General features: G+C 44.4%; 1 protein-coding gene across 7 annotated transcripts in view; it reads left to right on the top strand.

Moving 5' to 3' along the window:
- The window catches only part of nap1l1 (nucleosome assembly protein 1-like 1), a 55893-nt gene extending 37044 nt beyond the window's left edge, over positions 1-18849 (top strand). For 5 of the 7 annotated variants that reach the window (XM_083659457.1, XM_083659458.1, XM_083659459.1 and 2 more), the window contains exons 6-15: positions 1540-1632; positions 3190-3318; positions 4980-5051; positions 5842-5981; positions 8481-8626; positions 9137-9156; positions 9496-9618; positions 9791-9823; positions 10899-10949; positions 16879-18849. In XM_083659457.1, coding sequence (XP_083515583.1) covers positions 1540-1632; positions 3190-3318; positions 4980-5051; positions 5842-5981; positions 8481-8626; positions 9137-9156; positions 9496-9618; positions 9791-9823; positions 10899-10949; positions 16879-16917 — 846 coding nt within the window. In that variant the 3' untranslated portion in view covers positions 16918-18849. Of the gene's footprint in view, positions 1-1539; positions 1633-3189; positions 3319-4979; positions 5052-5841; positions 5982-8480; positions 8627-9136; positions 9157-9495; positions 9619-9790; positions 9824-10898; positions 10950-12991; positions 13027-16878 lie in introns of all 7 variants that reach the window. The other 2 variants (XM_083659463.1, XM_083659462.1) reach the window with 2 other exon arrangements.
- The last annotated feature ends 4017 nt before the right edge of the window (positions 18850-22866 follow it).

The raw sequence follows: 22866 nt of genomic DNA, 5'->3' as shown, positions 1-22866 counted from the left end.
TACATACAGCCGGAGCGCACGTCATATGATTATCAACACGTGGAACGTGTTTGTTAACATTGGTTACTTATGTAAACTAGTCACCTTTAGGTGACAGTCACCTTTTTCATCCTAAAATAGGAGGGTTTTCGGAGTGGTTATGTCTGGCCTGGTGTCAGACGATCAGCTCAGAGAGCAGAGGCAAATCCGCTACCGTTATGCTGGGCTCACCTGAACATTTTGTGTGGAAGCCTGGGAGGAAGTTTACTATGGGCCTCGGATCGCACAGTGCTCTGTGAGTAGCCTGCAACGGAGTAGCCTACAATAATAGATAGCTTCTACAACGGAGGCCGGCGTAGAAGCTTCTATTATGATCGAGTTATCTCATCGAAGCATCAACGCTCTAAATATGGTATTTGGGACAGCCCTACTTAATATGCAGCTTTCATTTTGCTTCTGGTTTCTGCAAACCTTTCAAAGACCCCACCTTGAAATCCACTATGCACAAAACAGCCACGATGACATTTCCACAAATGTCTATTTGACGGTCTGAAAATTATTTATTTATTTAATTCTTTATTCAATTATTCATTCATTTAGTTTATTCTACTGATGGCTGCAATGGGATCATGGGATCAGTCAGTCAGCATTTAGCCCCGACACAAAGCACTGTTGTCTCTGTTTGCTGACATGCATGTAATGACACATAATGACACCTGTCCTGTCCCATTGTTGTCATTGGTGTAAACAAACGCGCTGTTTGCTGCCGGAACCAGGAGGTCAGCACTTTCAAGAGCTTTTTGACACAGCCGTGCTTTCAAAAAGCCCATCTTTTGTGATGCCAATGTCTGAACGCGTTACCTGTTTACATTTGACTCTGTTAGAAAATCAAAGGTCTTCACCTGCCAGTTTCTTTAGTTAACCTCCCAGCTTCTATAGTCTTATATACAGCTGCAATGATTAATCGATTAGTCGATCGAAAAGAAAGTTAATAAACAACTATTTTGGTATTCGATTAATCGTTTTGAGTCATTTTTAAAGAAAAATTCTCTTAATTGCAGCTTCTAAAACTTACTCCTCTGTGACAGTAAACAGAATATCTTTGGGTTGTGGATAAAAACAGAGATTTGAGGACGTCATCTTGTGCTTTGGGAAAGACTGAACCACATTTTTCACCATTTTCTGACATTTTATGGACCAAACAACTAATCGATTAGTCGAGAAAATAATGGACTGATGAATGGTTAATGAAAATAATGGTTAGTTGCAGGCCTAGTCATATAGAAGTTATGGCAGTGATCAGGTGAAGAAGATCCAATTATGACCCTTGTGGCACATATGAGAGCTGTTATGGACTTTGGGTACAAATGCGTCTAAATCGCCTCCCTCTGCTTTGACCACTGTTACATTGAATTTTATTAGTTTTGTTTCCCCTCATAATTTATTAGTTTCTCATTAGCATGTGATCACACAGATAACATGCCTAATTAAAGGGATAGTGCGTGTCTTTGGGTGTGACGGCTCATTAACTTTAAGGTGCCTGTTTTGTGTCCCTCACAGAGAAGCGACATAGTGAAAGCAGCCTACGAGCCCACAGACGAGGAGTGTGAATGGAAGGCAGATGAGGAGGAAGAGCTGACAGTAAGTAAGCAGGTACAGGTGACTTCTCTGCCTGCATGCCTCCTCTGTTTTGACTGCACACGTAATGCACCGAGCTCACCACTCTCATCCAGATCATCACACGAGCGCAGTGGAGAATAAGTTCCACTGACTGAACACAACCACTAGTAAAGAGTCGAGGATTCATCTTTCCATCGCTGACTGATTTCGGTCGTCTGGATTCCAGTGAAGCACCACTGTAGACTTGTCACTGGAGGAAGTTGAGTGTAGATCCGCTGCCTACCACTGTGGAGATCCATGTTCTACCACTGTGGAGATCCGTGTTCTACCACTGTGGAGATCCGTGTTCTACCACTGTGGAGATCCGTGTTCTACCACTGTGGAGATCCGTGTTCTACCACTGTGGAGATCCGTGTTCTACCACTGTGGAGATCCGTGTTCTACCACTGTGGAGATCCGTGTTCTACCACTGTGGAGATCCATGTTCTACCACTGTGGAGATCCATGTTCTACCACTGTGGAGATCCATGTTCTACCACCGTGGAGATCCGTGTTCTACCACTGTGGAGATCCATGTTCTACCACTGTGGAGATCCGTGTTCTACCACTGTGGAGATCCATGTTCTACCACTGTGGAGATCCATGTTCTACCACCGCGGAGATCCGTGTTCTACCACTGTGGAGATCCATGTTCACTTCCTGGCAGTGGTACTTCGGGCTTGCTCAGACGTTCCTACAGGCACAATTAGCCATGTCTGCAGGTGGGAAGCCGGTGGGGTAGGAGTCCTGGTCGCTGCTCTAGCGCCCCCTCTGGTCAGTTAGGCCTGTTCGGGGTGGGGAGGGGGGTGACAGCGAAACTCTTCACTGTCAATATAACAATTCTGACGTTTATGTAGGCTTTTGTGCAAGCTAATACTTAAAAAATGGTCAAGTCAACCCCAAGTCTGGGTCAAAACAACCCAAATGTTGCCGTCTGCATCTCTCCTGTCATTCTGACTTGAGTTGAATGCTCAGATTTTCGTCTGGAAAAGACGGAAGGTCAAAAATACAGTATATTCTCAGAAAGAGACACTGGAAATGTGAGAATATTGCAATACAATAGTCGAATAAGCTTCAATTCCTAGATCACCTGCCTTCCAGCTGACCATTGTGTCGATGGAACAAAATATTCCTGTGACCCCACCAAAATCAATCGGCGACCGCAATAATACTGCAGGCTTTTTTTGTGATGGAATAAGTGTGCCGGTGTTCAGTGATCTGCTACAGCAACCGCCTTTTAAACAAGGTTGAAATGGAGTTTTTAATGTTGTTGGGATGTGGAATGGAGCTTATTCTCCCACTTGCTTTAGCCTTTCATCGTTAAGGTGTGGGTGGTGTTAAGGTGTGGGTGGTGTTAAGGTGTGGGTGGTGTTAAGGTGTGGGTGGTGAAGGTTCCCTTCTTTCATACGGTGTCGCATGTGAGCAGGGAAAGATGGCCGCTGGTTTTTTGCAGTGCCCTATTTTGAAGAAGTCTGTCTCCCCCCTCTCTCTCTCTGCTCCCCCCTCGTCCTCCCTGCTCCCCCCCTCGTCCTCCCTGTGTGTCGCTCTCAGGAGGAGATGAAGGAGAAGGCCAAGGTGGAGGAGGAGAAGAAGGACGAGGAGAAGGAAGACCCTAAAGGGATCCCGGAGTTCTGGCTCACGGTCTTCAAGAACGTCGACCTGCTGAGCGACATGCTGCAGGTAGGCAGGCGAACGGCTCAGGCAGCTGCTGCTCCCAGCAAAGACAAGTCGGGCTTTGCTGCCACCTACTGGCCAAGTTCTGTATGGACTAATTGTTTTCAACTATCATGGAGATGCAACTAAACACTCCAGTAGCTGATTTTCCACCTCTGGCTTAATGTGATCACATGTGTGCTCTGTGATTAAATCTGTAGAAGAAATCATCGCCCACCCTTACTTTGTTTGGTGAATGTAAAAAAAAGAAGAAGTTTGAAGCCATGGCTTTAAAAGCATCCCGTTTGTTTGTTTGTTGATTGATTGATTTTTGAACATCTGCTGCAGTGTTTGTTTGGGTTGAAAACCTGCAGACTCTTGGTTGAGAACCATGGGTGTCAAAAGCAGACAGGATGATCACAAAGAACTTTACAGAAAACCAAGGACAAACAAAGATGAGAGAAACTAGAGATGGACCAGATGCAGTTATGACTCACTGACTATGTTGTAGAAACACTTAACCCATTGATACCTGCGCGCGTTCTCTAGAGTGGCACTCTAAACCTACTGCACGTTTGTAAACACCCCCTGTAAACCTGACGTTTTGGGACAAGTTGCCAGAGCGGTTGGCGTTCACTAAAACCTTTATATCTCAGGCTCTGTAGCACATAGAAACATAAAATAAAAAGCATTTGAGAGCTTAACCCTTTGGCTTTTCGTATTATATTTGCCCTAATGTTGTTCTTTTATTTTTTTTATCTTTAACCCCACCAATCCCCCCCCACCCCCAAAAAAAAGATTCTAACGCATTTTAAGAAATGTTAATAAAGATTACGGCAAATGTAACCCTTCCAAATAAAAAGCCACGGGTTTAAGCTCACAAATACTTTTTATTTCATGTTGATAGCTACTATAGAAGCTGAGCAAATGGGTTTTGTTGAACCCTTGACAATTACTGCAGCCTAATGTTAACGTTAGCGACCTCCGTTTTGCAGTCGTCTTGAAATACGGCAAATTCGCCAAAAGTCACTCACCCAATGAGCCTTGGCTAGCGTGTCAACAGTCACATCATAATCTGGGTGTGGAATCTTCTTATTCATTGATGTCTTCGTCCTCAAATACTCCGTTCAGTTCATCACTTAGCGTTAGCATTCACTTAGCTTACTGTCTGAGACGCGGCCATGCAGAATTGCCACCGTGCAGCAGAAGAACGTACCTTGAGGCTATTGCAGATTGGAACATGAGATAAATAAATCTGAAATTAGGTCAGCAGCATTAATTTCATCCTCTAATACAACTAAAGTTGAATGGGAAGTCTTGCTGGACCGGCGCTTCCTTGATTTGCTGTGTAGTTCGAGCTTTGAAAAACTGTCCACACGGTCGAGGCAAAAATAAAAATGAAAAACTACAAAACCCACAATGCATTTCACCTCCGCCACGTCTATTTCAGCAAATCATGATGCATTTAATCGGTCACATGTCTTGAAACAACGATATACACGTACTACGCGTCTGTGTCGCAGCCGGCATAAAAGGTAAAAGGACACGCCCGTTGCCGTCGGTGTTAAAGGGATATACACGCAAATGATGCATCCGGTATCAATGAGTTAACAAAAACAAACAAATTAATATTGTCTCTTGGTATTCAGGATAATCCTCTGATATGATTTGTGATGTCTCCCCCTCAGGAACACGATGAACCCATCCTTAAACATTTACAAGATATCAAAGTGAAATTCTCAGATCCAGGACAGCCAATGGTGAGTATGTCTGTCTCTCTGTCTGTCTGGGTCTCTCTCTCTCTGTCTGTCTGTCTGTAGTCTGTCTGGCTCTCCGTCTGTCTGCATCTCTGTCTGTCTGTCTGTCTCTCTCTGTCTGTCTCTGTCTCTCTGTCTGGCTCTCTGTCTGTCTGTCTGTCTCTCTGTCTGGCTCTCTGTCTGTCTGTCTGTCTCTCTCTCTCTCTCTGTCTGTCTGGCTCTCTGTCTGTCTGCCTCTCTCTCTCTCTGTATGTCTGCCTGTCTGTCTGTTGGTCATGTGTTGAGTTTAAAGGACCATGCCAGCATTTTTGGGAGATTCTTGTATCTGCCATATTCCTGATAGTAAGATTAAATACTTTGCCATACAACATAGTTGTTTATTCATGACCTAAACACAGCATAACAGTCAAAACGCACAACGCTTAGCCCCGCCCCACAAAACATTACATACAGTACATCCAAGGATTACAGTCCATTGTAATTTACCAAGCAAATACATCACTGGAACTTCTGCTTTTTCCTCAGCTATGCATTTGCTTTGAAAAATATGATGTCTCATAATATGATCGCGTGGTGAATATGGCAAATGGGTAGAACAGAAACTTGTGCACATTGTCTCTCCTTCTCTGGAGAATATATTTGATTGGATGAACAGACGTTTCGTGACCGAAGCGTACGCACCGGTCACACACTTGGGTGTGCAGAGACTTTATTCACTACAATATGGCGTGTTCATTTAAGATCAGCCGCTGAACTTGTATAATGCTGTAGCTACGTGTCCTTTTGTCTCCAGAGCTTCTCATTAGAATTCCACTTTGAGCCCAACGACTTCTTCACAAACACAGTGCTGACCAAAACCTACAAGATGAGGTCAGAGCCCGACGAGAGTGACCCCTTCTCCTTCGACGGACCAGAGATCATGGGCTGCACAGGGTGAGTGAGCGCATCACCGCGCGCACGTGAGCACACGCTCAAAACACAGCTAGCAGCACCACCCCCACAACGTCTTGTGTTTCTTCTGTATCTAAAATATCGCTCTTCTGTCAGAAAGCATTTCCCACTTGCTGTAGGGCAGCGGTGCCCGACCAGTAGATCGGGATCTCCTGGTAGATCTCAGGGTGCTTACCGGTAGATCCCCCAAATCACTTTAGGATAATGAGTGTAACTCTGTAGGGTCAGTGTGTGTCATTGAACCAGTGCCCTCACCTACTTTTCCTGCCTGCGTCCGTTTGGAGCGTATGCATAGCGCTTTGGATAGGACGTGCACGAGCGATGCTCCAAACGGACGCAGGATATACACACACGCAGGATACACACACAACCGCACACACAACAGCAGTCCGGCTCACTTCTAACATGCCTCCCACATGTAACTCAGGCCAACCTTTCAGGGAGTGGTTCTGCGTAATGGAGAGCCGCAGAGTCCGGAAAACATGGATGCTAACACTTCCTGGTTCTTCACTGTTTTCGCCTATGGGATTTTTGAATGGGTTTTTGGCGCAATGTTTCAAATAAGGTCTGTGGTTAACGCAAGCTTAATCAAACGTGAACCAGTGTTTAGTAATATCATCTTCACACATGAGGACCACTTTTATGAGTTTTGAAGCTTTTTACGTGCCGTTAAAAGTAGGGGTGGGGGAAAAAATCGATTCACCTAAGTATCGCGATTTTTAATGTCACGATTTTTTGGATCGATCTTTTATTCCAGAATCGATAATCGCAAAAAAAAAAATTTTTTTTGGGTGCTTGCAGTCAGGCCACTCACTGAACAGCAGGCCAGGCGCCGCCTACTGGTTTACTAGTGGTTTTATTACTTTATTAGTTAGTCTGAAGTAATAATTACACTTCAGGGTTAAAGTGGGTGCATCTCATTGTAAAATTGGACTTCAAACGGCCCAAATCTGGCTTCAAATGGCCCAAATTGGGCTTCAAACGGCCCAAATTTCACGCGCGTTGGCCCATATCGGCCTGGCCAGCTTGGTATCTAATGCCCGGCCTGAATTATGATCCCAGTCCGCCCCTGTTTTTAACTACCGTAAATTCCGGACTATAAGCCGCGGCTTTTTCCCCGTTTTTTGGCCCCTGCGGCTTATATAACGGTGCGGCTTATCTATGGATTTTTTCAGCAAAAAAATAAAAAACGGAACTCTCTCTTCTTTAGCACTCTTTCCAACTATAAATCCACTTCTGTTTTAATTTCCTCTCTTGCCCTCTTTTCACCACACCGCGGACACTGTGTGCACTGTAAAAAAACAAACACAGGTGGTGTTGTGTTATGTTGTTTTGTTGAAATGTTAATAAATGGGAGCTTCCTCAAACAGCCATCTCTTTCCCGACAATCCCCTCTGTGCACGAACCCTTACATATGGTAATTAAACATTAAAACACAAAAAAAAAAAAAACATTAAAACACCCGCGGCTTATAGTCCGGTGCGGCTTATATATGTAACAAACAGGCAATTTTGCTGCTGCGGCTTATACTCCGGTGCGCCTTATAGTCCGGAATTTACGGTATATCGCCCAGCCCTACTCATGATATATAATATACAGTCTCTAGTGTATGATTCAACTTTTCCCATGTTCTAATCTAGTGTAAAAAAGCAAACAAACTGAAAAAAGAAAAGAAAAAAATAAACAAAAATCCCAATAAATCGTAATATCGAATCGCAATAATCGTAGAATCGCAATACTTAAGAATCGCAATATAAATCGAATCGGCACCCAAGAATCGTGATAGTATCGAATCGGGAGATAAGTGAATCGCCACAGCCCTAGTTAAAAGGGTGGCTAGCTAGCAAACGGCTAAATGAGACTACGCTGTTGAGTCGACGGGGATATTATACGTCAATAACGTCATCACTTCAAAGGACGAACACGGAAATTCTCTTTCTCTCACCTGGTTCAGCCCGGGGTAATCAGTGCACAGCAGCGCACACATCAACAACAGTCCAGGTTGAATTTGGCTGTGGTGACGTGGAAGCCTATGCGACACTGTGTGTAGTTCTGGGATAGCTTAGCACAAGCCTTTTACTTCTAGGGCTCGCATTTACGCTTCAAAACTCATGAAAGTGGTCCTCATGTGTGAAGATTATCCGACTGAACTCTGGTTCGCGTTTGAATAAGCTTGCGTTGCCCAGAGACCTTATTTGAAGCACCGCGACAAAAACCCATTCAAAAATCCCATAGACAGAAACGGTGAAGAACCAGGAAGTCCTGAACTTCCGCGTTCCGTTCCGGTACTCTATTGTGCGGCACAGCTGGGCAAAATGTATTTAGGCGGGGGGCGGGGACACGTAGATATAAAATAATATCCAGCAATACAAATATTTGCAGATTTCCTGATATTACAATGGTTGAGAATCACTGAGCCAGACTCTTAATATTGATTCAAGCAAGTACTGATGGCTTAAACAATCTGCTCTTCCTCCTCAGCTGCACGATTGACTGGACGAAGGGCAAGAACGTCACGTTGAAAACAATCAAGAAGAAACAGAAGCACAAGGGGCGTGGCACAGTCAGGACGGTCACCAAAACAGTCCCCAACGACTCCTTCTTCAACTTCTTCAGCCCACCAGAGGGTGAGGAGGGCCACCTATTAAGCCTGCACACTGTGCATTGCATTGTCAAAGCAAAAGCAATCCACATTGAAGGCCTATAGTACCACCTGGAACCTTCTATAGTACCAGCTGGAACCTTCTATAGTACCAGCTGGAACCTTCTATAGTACCACCTGGAACCTTCTATAGTACCACCTGGAACCTTCTATAGTACCAGCTGGAACCTTCTATAGTACCAGCTGGAACCTTCTATAGTACCAGCTGGAACCTTCTATAGTACCAGCTGGAACCTTCTATAGTACCAGCTGGAACCTTCTATAGTACCAGCTGGAACCTTCTATAGTACCAGCTGGAACCTTCTATAGTACCACCTGGAACCTTCTATAGTACCACCTGGAACCTTCTATAGTACCACCTGGAACCTTCTATAGTACCAGCTGGAACCTTCTATAGTACCAGCTGGAACCTTCTCACCACAATACAGATGTATGCTTTAACTTTTTGTACTTCTTTTTCTTTTGTCATTTACAGTTCCAGAAAGTGGAGAGCTGGTGAGTTATTTTACCTCCTTTACTTCTTTATAGATTTGTTTGTAAAGCACTTCTTATCTTTCAGCTATTTTGAAAAATAATTTGAAGGGGGGGGAAATTCGAGGAATCGAGATTAATCGAGGAAATAATTGACAGATTAATCGACAATGAAATAATTGTTAGTTGCAGCCCCATTTTGAAGTCATCTGTGTAGTTTTTTAACTTTATTTGGAACGTAACAACCTGGTGACTGCCCCTCTGTTATTACTTATGTTTGCATAATACATTATCAGATTTGTGTCAGAACCACTTTGGATCTCGGCACGTTTAAACGGGTCAAGTGTTTTGCTGTGTCTCCAGGACGAGGACTCGGAGGCGGTCCTGGCCGCAGACTTCGAGATCGGGCACTTCATTCGTGAGCGCATCGTTCCCCGGGCCGTCCTTTACTTCACGGGCGAGGCCATCGAGGACGACGACGACGACGTGAGTCTCCCCGTCTCTCGGCCTTCATCCTCAAGCTCCGCTCACACATCGCTATCACTGGATTTATTTATGCATTTAAAAAAAGATTAAATATCTGACTAATCCCGGGTGATCTGAACTCGTTCCTGTTTAAAGTGTCTCCCCGGCTAATCCTGCTGTTTGTGTTTTACAGTACGATGAGGAGGGAGAGGAGGCCGACGATGAGGTAAGAGCCGCTGGGCCAGAGTTCATTAAAAACGTGTGCGCGCGCGAATGTCATTGACTGCTGCACTTTTCAAGTGCTTTGTGTAAGACTTCATGTAGGCCAGCGATACTGAGCAGCTTGTTAGGGGCGGGGCTACGTGGAAGCAGCTTGTTAGGGGCGGGGCTACGTGGAAAATAGGGGTCAAAATTACCGTAATCGTTTTTAAGATGCATCGCGATGAGGACATTGAATCGTTGACGGATTAATTGTTTGTTTAAAATTTTAGGGTGACATTCAGATTTTAAAGCACTTTCTAAATAACAAAAGGGAGTTGATATTTATCTGACTGCTTGTATTAACGGATGAAAAAGTAGCCATGTGCAAAATAGAAAATTGAGGATGTGATACATGGACCTGAGATACTTTGAGCTGTATGGAGATGTATCGTGGAATCGAATCATTGACAGATTAATCGTAATCGAATTGTGAGGCCAGTGAAGATCCATAGGCTTAGTGGAAAGATTTGGGATTGCAATTTATTTCCAAACGTGCAAACATGGTTAAATGGCTCAAATGTCCATTGCTGCGTCACTCCAGGTTCAGGTTTAGCAGAGCCGCTGACTAAAGGAAACAAGAGGCCAGCTCCAAACACCGGCAGTTCAGTGACAAATAGATGTTGTCTTGTATTTGTACGTCTGCCGATCTCTCGCAGCCACAGTGTTTTTCCTTGTGGCACAAAACATACATGTATGAGTGAGTGTCAAAACGGCTCAAGGGCTACATACCATGTGTAGGGTGTGAGGAGGGAAGCTGTGTGATGGTGTAGGGTGTGAGGAGTAAAGCCTTGTAGGGTGTAGGGTGTGAGGAGGAAAGCCTTGTAGGGTGTAGGGTGTGAGGAGGAAAGCCTTGTAGGGTGTAGGGTGTGAGGAGTAAAGCCTTGTAGGGTGTAGGGTGTGAGGGAAGCTGTGTGATGGTGTGGGGTGTGAGGAGGAAAGCCTTGTAGGGTGTGGGGTGTGAGGAGGGAAGCTGTGTGATGGTGTGGGTTGTGAGGAGGGAAGCTGTGTGGTTGTCCGAAGGTCTGCCGTTTGTGCTTCAGGAAGGCGAGGAGGAGGCTGACGAGGAGAACGACCCAGACTATGACCCCAAGGTGAGATCTCCCCCTGCTCTCTCTGAGAAAAGCAAACTCAGCAGCTCTCCACCTGCTCTCAGCAGCTCTCCACCTGCTCTCAGCAGCTCTCCACCTGCTCTCAGCAGCTCTCCACCTGCTCGGCTCACCAGCCCAAATGATGAATGAACCAGTTTCAGCTGCACTTTTTGGCCGTTTGCTTGAATTATTGTGAGAAGATGTTTGCATGGTGTCACTTTAATTGAGTGGCCTTAATCCATCTGTAAATATTCAGTGTTGCACGAGCAAACTTTTACCAAGATTGCAAACATGGAAAACTACAAAGTACACGTATATTTTTCATCTGGTGTCCTCCTGGGGGTCCTGAGTCGCAGGTTGAGAACCGCTGTACCTTAACACATTGAGTGCCACAGCGCTTCAGTAAAATTGTCTGGAGCCTGTGCCAGATTCACTTCCATTCAGTTGAAAACAGCTATAGAATTTTTTCTATTATGGCTATATTAACGGGGCTGGACTTTAATGAAACATTGAACACTCCTGCTTCTTCCAAAGAAGAAATTTTGTTTCTAGACAGTTCCATTATGAAATTACAGCCTCTCAAAAAAGTGCACTTTCAAGGGTTTTCTGTCGTTTTTTTTTACTTTCCAAGATATAGTCCCTTTTATGAATACCTTTTGCACTCTAATTTCGAGCACATTCACTGACTCTGGCTGGTGTTTTCTGATGTGGTGGCGTGTGGTGTGGTTTCTGTGCAGCCACACACCCCTCTCCCCCCCCCCTCCCCCCCCCCTCTCCACCTCTGAGCTGCGGGCTCCTCCCACACGCACAGAGTTTGCTTTCTCGACTCCGTTTTTGCCCCGGACAGATCCCAGCGCCCATCAAGGAAATGATGCGCGCTGGCAAACGCGACTGAACGAAAAGGCTTGGCCCGTTCGGCTTCGGATGCTGGCTTTCTAGGAAATCGTGTGGAGATAGATAGAAGCATAAGAGCTCAGTTGTGAGCGCGGATGCAGCCGAGCCCACTCTCGCTGTAGACAGAGCAATATATACGGCTCTGGCAGAAAGCATGCATCGGTTTCCACTTTCATCACGGCTTTCTCCGCTGTCTCCTGTACAAAGTAAAGGATCTGAGGTGGGTGGAGCAGCTCCTGTGACGATGTTTAAGGTGGCGCCGTGTGATCCCTTGAAGGGATTCATGCTCACTGGCTAGGTACGACCTTAAACAGCAGAATTATGGAATAATATGAATTATGATTTTAGGACGTCCACAGACGTCCTTGGCACTCCTCGTTACTTTTTTTTAGGACGTCCACAGACGTCCTTGGCACTCAATGTGTTAAAATGACTTGTCAGATTTCAACATACAGAATACATACTGTCAAATGCATCTCATTTTACACCAGCTTTTGGTTTGCTTCAGCTTTTTTTCTTTTCGGTCGCAATCTCGATTCTGCTTCCAGACTTGGGAGGCAAAAATTCCACGAGCAGATCATTTTCTTCAGGCTCTATTTTCAAGGCATCAGTGAAGGGAGAGTTATAGAATGAGATCATTTAAACTAAGGGTGCGTTCTCACCGCGAACCATTGCTTTCGTTCCGTTCCCAGGATTGAAGTACATCGATATTTGTCGTACATACACAGCATTATTGTGCACTTGTAATACTATTTCATGGCTCAATACACAGGTTATCACACGGCCCTGCTTAAGTGTTACTCAACTGATTTTGGAGAAGTGGGTTCACGGAAATTCTTCTCACTATTTTCACTGGAATGCCTTGGAAGCTCTCTTCTTCTTGCTGCTTGTACATCATTGGCCACTCAAAGTTTGGGGTGATCCTGACCTCTGCATGTACTTAACTTCTGAAAAGAAAACCTGGAAAGAAAAGAAAAAAATAAACCAAGCATGACCGCCGCTTGTCCCTTTTTGCCGTACAAAACACGTCTTTGACATTCTGTATTCTGCTATTTGTTTTGCCTTTTTTAATTTCCTATTCATGAATGTTTCTTCATCTCCCATCACTTGGGCATCCTTTGTCAGCGACTCTTTAAATGTTTCCTCACTAGGTGTAAGTGGTGTCAGTAGAAAAATAACCCTCCTGGTAGGTACGGCTTGTGACTTGTCAGCTTACTGCCATCCTCCCTCTCCCTCAACCCCACCTCCACCCCCACCACGTCCTTCTTCCTCTCCTCTCGTTGTCCCATCTCACTGCACCCCCCTCTCTGTGCTGCACCCCCCTCTCTGTGCTGCACCCCCCTCTCTGTGCTGCACCCCCCTCTCTCTGCTGCACCCCGCCCCGACTGACTAACCTAGTGGGTTGTTGTTGGTTTTTTATTCAATTTAACCCATAGAGCCAAAGTGAACGTCCCTTCCTGCTTCTCTCCCTGTACCAGCATGTGAAAAAATATGAATGGTGGTGAACAGAGAGATACGTTACCTTTTTGATTTCATTTGATTGTGCCACGGGATACACATGTTAAATTGTGTCCATTTAAAACATAAGCATGTCAAGAAAGTCGCAGTTTGTCCTGAAACTGAAACCTTAAGGTTTAATTTTGTCAATCAGCTAAATCTCGTCTCGCACATTATACATCACACTAGGGATGTTCATTTTGAAAATTTTCCAAAATCGATAATCGGTGAAAATTAACGATCAATTATCGATTATCGATCATATTAATACTTAGAAAATTTTCAATATTTTCAATTTTCATTTTTTTTTTTTTTTTTTTTACAAAATGAATGCCTATGGCAGAAAATACGAAAGACAACGTGTTCTCCTCAATGAACTCTTTATTTCAATGTGTCTCCTCTCCAACACTGCTGTCCCCGGCGCATGCCTGTGTGAATTTCCCATGTTTAAAACAGTTTTGTTGGCACAAAGGCCCGTGCCCAGCCAGAAAACTAGAGACTATATGAAGCTCCACATCACGTTAGTCGGCTGTGCAATGGAATGGTGCGAGGAGGAACGAATTCCACCCAAACCTAGTAATTTTTTTTTTTTTTTTTAATAATTAAAAAATCGATCCAAATGCCACAGGATCGATTCCAATCCTTAACGATCAATTATCGATTTTCGATAATTGATGAACATCCCTACGTCACACCATCAACAACATGGACTGGTGGGAGAGACATCACTTATGCGACTGGTTGTGTGTAGTCTTTCTGATTTATAACTTATAGTGCCACAGTTTTACCACAAACTGCCACTTTCTCAACTTGCAGAGTTATCTTTTACATTGACCAACATGACGTGTGTCCCGTGGCACAATTCAAACGAGATCAAAAAGGTAGCGTATCGCTCCGTTCACCATTCATATCTTTTTCACACACTGGTACTGATAGAGGAGAAAAGCAGGAAGTGACGTTGACTTTGGCTCTCTATAGTGAGCTCTGCATTTGCACCTGTATCATTTCTGTATGTTGAAGCTAGTCCAACCCTCCCTTCTTTTCTCTCCGCCATCTTGAACTTGTTCTGTCCATAAAATACAGTCTAGTTTTTGTCAGGAAAACGATTTGTCTGCATTCAATGTTGACATCTGTGGATTCTTGTCGATATTATTTTTCTTTGTTTTTCCCTTAAACGCATCGTTAGCCCATCTGTCCCTGTTTTGTCCCTCCTTCCTCTAAACATTGATTCTACTTAGTAAAAGTTTCTGCTGCCTTTTTCTCCACATGGATGTGCTGTTAGTTCCAGGATAAGAGCCTTGGAGGACTGCTGGCGCCGCGGGAAATAAGGCGGGAAAATAAAGAACTAAGGCGGGAAGATAAAGGGAACGCCAACATATAAAGTCTTTGAATGTGGCGCCGGGTAGGGATGGGTATCGTTTAGTATTTTTCCGATAACAGTGCTAAAATGAAACTGTACTGGTGCCCGAACCAATAGAAGTCTTTTAAGTCAATAAAAATTAAGTCGATTTTTCAAAAAAATAAAATTCATTCAAAGAGGATCTCCAAATCAAAACAAAAAATGGCCCAAACGATAATGTTAGTGAAGGTGTGTGCGGCTTCGGACCACCGGAGGGCGGATATTTCACTCAGCAGCTCGAAGGGGGAAAAAAGTATACTGTAGGTACTGTTCCATTTCTTCCTCAACAGTATTGTCCGATAATAACTTTGTGAATTAATAACTCGTACACTGCTAGACGTTGGACGGCACATCGTCCGTCTACCTGCCTAAAAAAATGTCTCTCCATAATATCCCCCAAAATAAACAAATAACTACCAGAATTGGCCACTAGTCCCGGTTATTCATTGTTGAGCCAATCCTGGATGGAGGCATTGCGGCGGTCTGTGGTGTTTAAAATTTCAGATGCTGCACAAACCTTCATAACTTAGGTGTCCAGTCGTTTCGAGCAGGAGCCCAAACCATTCACACCAGAAGCACTCTGTTTTGCCCCACGTCGATCACAACTTGTATTGACTTCATGCCTGGCTGCTCACGTACTGCTCACGGCTCTCGTGAAAGATAGACCAGACGCTTCAGCGTTGGATACGCATCTGGTGTGTTTGGGCTGTTCCACCCTCAGTGCCCTGGTGGTGGGTCAGTCGTCTAAGAGCCGTGTGACTTTGACATCCTGGGTTTGAATCTGGCCCAGGACTTTTTGTCGCATGTCATTCACCTCTCTCTCTCCCAATCTATTAAAGACACCAAAGCCAGTGAAAAAAGATAACATTTTAAATAAATAGACCTACACCCTCAGTGTGTCCCATGGCTACCATGCTAGCATTCCTCCCTGGTCACTTACTTTAGACAATGATCCAGAGCACTTTCAAAGGAGGAACACACCAACGTTTTGGGACATTCGCCTATTTTCCAAGACGAGGAAGACTAGGCATGGCAAAACATTTCCTGGCCGACAACCGAAGCTCATTAAACGATCATTAATCATAAACTGACAAGATTAAAATGTACTATTTATAGCCTAATGCATTCTCGCGACTGGCGAAGTTGGCGCAACACTATTGCAAGTTTCCCCCATGCGTCGTGGGAGCATGTTTCAATGGATGGATTGCCTGCTTGTCACCAGGCTGCAGCGCACTGATCTTTTTGAAATGTAAATGGGGTTTTTTACGCAATTTTTAGAAAACGCTTCAAAAAGGCATCAATGTGATTCACGTTGGTGAAGATTATGCTACTGAACCCAAATGACCCCTCACATAAACTTGTTAACCACAGACCTTATTTAATGCATTTAAGTTCTAAAACCCCATAGACTTTTACCCGTAAGATGCAACATGCCCGGGCCTTCCGACTACAAAAATACATCATCCCTGCGCTATTCTATACGTTGGGGGGGGGGGGGGGGGGGGCTCCACCCCAATAATGACATGGCCGTGCACAACATGCATAACATTTCTGCAGTTAATCAATGTGTAGCCTACAAGTGGATCTCGCGCCGTTCTGACTACCAGTCATTGTGCTATGCTAACTAGCAGGAACTAACTAACTAGCGTGTCAATTTTTTTTTTTTTTTTTTTTTTTTTTTTGGCACGTCACCTCTTTCTACTGCACACTAGAGTTCTCCGTTTCAGCCCGAGCCCGATGGAACCCGAGCCGGGCTCGCGTCAGGATTCAACTTACCAGGGTCGAGTTTGAATTTTTAGGCCCGTTGAGAACTCTACTGCACACACGGAAGAGAAGAGCATCGATCTCTACGTCTTACTATCGGGAATATGGCAAATAGACCAATCACAGCCTTGGTAAACGGGCAGCAATGCAGAATCATAGCCATCTTTGTCTGATGTGAATGCATCATCATCGTCGTCGCCGCCACACCCATAACTTTTTCATGTGAGATTCAAAGGCAGTTATGGGACTGAGAAACTTCAGATGGAACGTTATGGCTTTGCTTTGTATAGACGTGTGTGTGTGTGTGTGTGTGTGTGTGTTGTGTGTCCTCATAACGACATGTAAACGGCCCCTCCCCCTCCCTGTGGTTTCTTGCAGAAGGATGCAAACCCCCCAGCCGAGTGCAAGCAGCAGTGAAGTCTGCCCCCTGGCTGCCTTGAGGATCACCTGCACTGTAACAGCTTCTCAAATTTACAAAAGGAAGAAAAACACACACAAAACAAAACGATAGTTACTTACCGCCTTATAATGTTTTGTATTTTTCTTGGTAGAAATAATTTGAAGAAAAAAAAACGTGTTTCAAGATTTTTGTTACAAAAAATGGTAATATACTGGGAGCTGTTGCTCAATATACATAGTATTTTACTAGACCTGTTTTCTCCCTCTCTTCCTCCTCTGTACAATAATAAGATAGACTGCAGAAAATAAACCCCCCTCAAAAAGCATGGACTTGTTTCTTCACTGCTAAACTAGTTTGGGTTCTTGTCAAGTCTTTTGTTGTATTTGCTCTTAGACAACAGCTGTGGTTTAGACCGCATCGCCGTCATGCCAATTTATTAGCCCCTCCCCTTCCCTCGCCCCTCCGGTATTGGTCAGTCCTGGTTGTCCCGAGGTGAATATCTCACTACTATAATAAGGCGGCCGCCGATTTCCGCGGCGCACAATTGCAGTTTGCAGTGGAGCGCGTGACGCGGCTACGCTAGGAATTTTATTTCTAGTTTCTTTTTTAATTAGCGGGGCCTTTAGCACTTGTCAAAGCAGCGTGGCGTTTCCAGCGCTAGTGGAGGAGGACAGGCGTCCATTCCAGCTGGCGGGCGTCGGTTTAGGCCGCTTCCTACGCCGATCGTACCCGACTACTTTCCACTCTCGATACATTCCAGTAAGCAGACTGGCAGGCGGCCGGAGAGAACTGGGTGGGGGGGGGGGCCTGTCTGTCCAAATCAAATCTAACAGAACCATGTGTTGGCGCTGCTACATTGAACAGGAAGGAAGTCTGCTTCCATTTCCTCCCCCGCCTGACGCTCCACTCTGACATAATCGGAGGCTTGTGGCGGCCCGGTCGAGACTCTCTTTAACATTCCAGAGGTTTCCTTTTTCGGACGTGCGTGGGTGGGACAATTCTTTAGGACGGCCAGCAGGGGGCCACCAAGCCCTCCGTCACCTCGTGCTTCAGGCTCCTCGTAGACTGGTCTTTTCTATAGCACTTTGTACTGTTGTGTGGTGTACCAGTGGCGTCCTCTCTGTCCACGGTTAGCCGTCTCGAGTATTCCCTGTGAAGCGGCATTATGTCCGACGGCTGTTTGGCGACACGCTCCGGCGTTTACTGCCATCTGATCCGTTAAGTGCATTTACATTTTTCTTTTTCTTTCTTTTTTACCGTGGGAGTCTCATTCGGCCTGTTCGTAGAAGCTCTCGCTGTAGGAACAGACTCGGTAGATGTAGCACTGGGGATGACGAGGAGAAACCGAAAAAAAAGTCCAAACCAAGTTTTGAAGCCCGCTGACGAGAGGTTTGGGTCCAGCCCCGCCAAAAAGTGTTCTCCCCCCCCCCCCCCCCCCCCCCCCCCGTCAGTTTACGATTAAAATAAATTTTGCCGACTGAAGTTGGGCGACACGCGCGCGTCTCACTCCGGCCCCTGAGCTCACGGTTCATTTGATCACTGTGAAGAGAAGAGCAGTAAGGCTGTACTGTGGTCAGAAGGCCACAGTGAAGCATGTCAGAGCAATACTTCAAAGCCAGGGGGAGACACTGAGAAGACAACTCAAAGTAGCTTACCTCCCTCCCACTCTGTTATGCCTTTTTAGTTCTTGGTGGAGTTGGGGCAGCATTGTTTGCAGTGGCAGCCCCCCCCCCCCCTCACTGCTGCCCCTAGTGGAGAGCCAGGGTATTTACTCAATTAGCTGGGAGGCGGGAGTGTTCAAATCTGTTTATTGGGAAGGACGTGACAGGGTTTCTCTGTAGCGTCCTTTTTGAGCAGCTGTTGTCAAAGCAAAATGCTATGCTACAAAATACTAATGTACTCAATAACTGTACGTGTATGTTTATTCATGAATAAATTGGTTAAACGTGTCTTTTGTCATTGTGGCTTATTTTCCCACCACCAATCCCATTGCCTATGTGCAGTTTGCGTCTTTTCATGTTTTTGAGGAGTTGGACGATCATTTTCTTCCCCTGTTACAGCTTTCCACAGGCCTGTTTAATGTTTGTAGGTATTGCAGATGTAACAATGCTGCTACAAACTTGTACTTGTATCATACCGTCAGTACTTGTATCAAACTGTCAGTACTTGTATCATACCATCAGTACTTGTATCAAACTGTCAGTACTTGTATCATACCGTCAGTACTTGTATCAAACTGTCAGTACTTGTATCATACCATCAGTACTTGTATCAAACTGTCAGTACTTGTATCATACCATCAGTACTTGTATCAAACTGTCAGTACTTGTATCATACCATCAGTACTTGTATCAAACTGTCAGTACTTGTATCATACCGTCAGTACTTGTATCAAACTGTCAGTACTTGTATCATACCATCAGTACTTGTATCAAACTGTCAGTACTTGTATCATACCATCAGTACTTGTATCATGGGCTCACATTTTTAGAGCCCTTAAAATCCTTGAAAGTTTGTGAATTTGAGAGTGGAATCAAGGCCTTGAAAGTGCTTGAAAATAGACCAGACGTGGGTCATTGAAAGTGGTTGGCTGTATATTATATTTTGTGCAAGAATAGAAATAGATTTTTTTTTTTGTTCATTAACACCTGAAACTAATTGTAAAAAAAAAAAATGCAACACTGACTAGTAACACAAATGAATGAATATGGGACAGTTTCTCACCTCTTCAAACATGTTGGCTTTTCACTTAACTCCTGGAGCCTCTGGGTCTCCTCGTCCAACCAAACAAACCTCCTGTGACTGCAACTGGCTACCATGGACACGCTCTTTAGTGTGTGTGAGAGATCCTGTACAGACTGAAGTATCATTTTTGGTCAGCAGGGGGAGGCCCACTCCTATTTAAACTAGCTGGTCAGGATGTATGTTGTTACGGTAAGAGTGATAGAGATAGATTTCTGTTGCAAAGAGGCTTTTTTGATACTAGATACGTTACAGACAGTGCCCCAAATATTTAAATTGGTTTCTTATTAGTTTTTATTTTTTGTGATTCATTCCTGTTAAGGTCATCTATACTGCGATAGCAAGTTATAGTTACCTTCAAGATATAGTTTGGATATGGTTCTTGGTCGATATCACCCAGCCCTATGCTGTATGGGCTATAAAGGTGGATGTGGGGCAGAAGGTTGTTGGTTCAATCCTTGCATCAGTAATGTTCACATAAGTTGCTGACTAAGATCCCAGCAGACCCCACCCTCCATGTCACGCCACAGACTGTCAAGTACTTCCCATGTCAGCAATTGTTCAGCTCTGATTTTCTCTGTCATAACCCCTTGCTCATATCCAGTGTTGGGAGTAACTAGTTACTTAACTTGTCCAACACTGCTCATATCTGCAGATGTCGGGGTGGGTGGGGCGGTTGGACGGTGGTGAGGTCATGGGTGTCATTTACAATGGGGACATGTCCCCACCCACAGTGACGCCCTTGTGTAGGCTACTCAGATGTCAAATATGGGCTGAAAATGCCACAGATAAGTCTGCAATTTGAGTCTGCAAAAGTATGGAATTTTGAAATGGAAAATGTGTAGGAACCCTGCACGCAGTGTTGTAGTCTTGAGTCCTGGACACATTTTCAGGAGTCGTGACTCGATTTGGACTCGAGTACTGATGAGTCGCACTTGGACTCGAGCATTCATGCATTCGGAGAAGACGACGACTCTGACTTCTTAATTGATAAAGACTTTTTGTTTTTGTTAGTCTGTAACGGGCCCTAATAATTTGCCATAAGGTATTGATAGCTATATTGATACAGTGGCATTATTCAATTTTGTGCAAATTCTACCTACATGTGGATTCACACTCATGTTCAGTAACTCTGCACTCTGGTAATGGGGACTGACTTAGACTTGACTCGTACTCTTTGGTGACTCAAACTCTGGGGACTCGAGACTTGCCTTGGACTCGAGATATAGTGACTTGACTACAACACTGCCCGCAGGAGGCACTGTTGCAGCATGTAAAGCAAGTTGCATATTATCAGACTGGAATATAAATATGGTGCACCAGTGAGCACAGCACAGCCACCTACTGTACCCCAGAGGGTCGGAGCTGGTCTCTTGATAGGGACAGCCAGTCATGGGTTCCTGTGTGGAACATCTTACCCGTGGCCTCCAAAGCTGCAATGAACTGCTCAAATATCTGCAAGAGTGAACGTGGTTGTGGCACGAGGCAGACATGGGACCAAGTCACTTTGGACCAGGTCTCAAGTAAGTCCCAAGTCATTTGGTCCAAGTCTCAAGCAAGTCCCAAGTCATTTTGTTTTGGTCATGTCAAGTCACAGGTTATGTCAAGGCAAGTAAAGTCCCAAGTCACTTTTCTTTCTCCGCCCAAGATCCTGCATTCTTACCTTCCTTTAAAGAAAAAAGACAATGTATTAGTATCTGTCCAATAGTGAAATTATTGTCCAATTTATCTAACCTTTTCAAAAAGTATGACTGAATTGAATTTGTATTGTAATTATTGATATTCAGTTAAATACAATCAAACAAAAGTCTAATAACTTTTATAACTACTACCGTAAGTGTCTTCTCCTTGAAAAAACAAAACCATCCAGTGAGAAGAGTGTGACTGACAGCTAGTGATCCAATCAGGACAATGCCATTAGGAGGAGCATGAGTGAGTCATCCAATCACGACAATGCCATTTCCAATATGCGCTCGCATACCGGATAACTTTACATACATACAGACACTTGTCAACGTTGAACATGTTAACATTTTATATTTAATAATATTATTTAAACTGATGAACACAAGTCATCACGTCTCAAGTCAAGTCACGAGTCATTAACGTCCAAGTCAAGTCTATATTTTTTTTTTGTCAAGTCAAGTCACAAGTCATCAAAACAGGGACTCCAGTTGAGTTCAGTCCAAGTCATCCAGTCTCAAGTCCCCATCTGGCACAAGATGCTCATGCAGAAAAGCATGTGTGAAGTGTACTGAACTCTGCAGAAATATAATACTAATACTTACAGGCCATGCAGTTTGTTTATTTCTTTATTAAAATTATCCCCATTAGCTGCCACCTAGACGATATGGGGTCCAAGAACAATACATATTACCAGTGTTGGTTCAAGGGGGGTGGGGTGTTGTGGACGCTTTCGGTAGCTGTCATATTTGGTGACGTTCAGATGTGGTGAGTGGTGACTTCCTCTGGTTGTACAGAGCCTGGAAGAAACGCCTCACTGCATCTATAATCTGCAAATCAGTAGCTCCCTCCTCGCCATGGTTGATTGTTTATTGAGGATCCCCATTAGTGATTACTGCAGTAACTATTCTTCCTGGGGTCCACAAAGAATGTTTTACTGTAGTCTGAAGTCAGCCCAGAGTCAGAACTAATAAATGTACCCTTGCCTATGTATTTGGTGTAGTCTGAAGTATGTCAAACTGTAATATCAAGCTATCTTGGCCCAATTGTTGAGTCCAGGAATTGAGCGGGGGAAAGCGGGGGGGGGGGGGGGGGGGGACTTTGAAAACCTCTCCTCAATTCTATTTCCTGCACCTTCCCTTTATGTTCTACCTTTTACCCTGTTCAGTCAAAGTGCCTCATGGTCCTCTGGAGTCCTGTTCCTTCTCTACTCCTCCATGTTGTGCCTCCTACAGCGAGCAACACACACATCCATGGCAGTGTGCCATCTTGGGCTCAAATTGAAGCTTATGAACTTGGGAAGTTTTCTAAATACAAGTGAAGAAGTGATATTCACCATAAAGTGCTGGACAATAATCATTTTTGAGGAGAATTTGTAAAACGTATTTTTGTGGATTTTGTGGGTGAAATTTTAAAATAGAATTGCAGCAAGCCCCGGAATCTTATTTAGCTACTTCCCCCTATGTTCCAGCATATACTTCTTGCAAAATGTCATGTCTATTTATTCCATTGCAGTACCTCATTATTTGCATTTACTTGCT

This window comes from Poromitra crassiceps, assembly GCF_964638095.1.
Source record: "Poromitra crassiceps genome assembly, chromosome: 2".
Classification (NCBI taxonomy): Eukaryota; Metazoa; Chordata; class Actinopteri; order Beryciformes; family Melamphaidae; genus Poromitra; species Poromitra crassiceps.
This window is presented reverse-complemented; position numbering and strand designations above follow the sequence as displayed.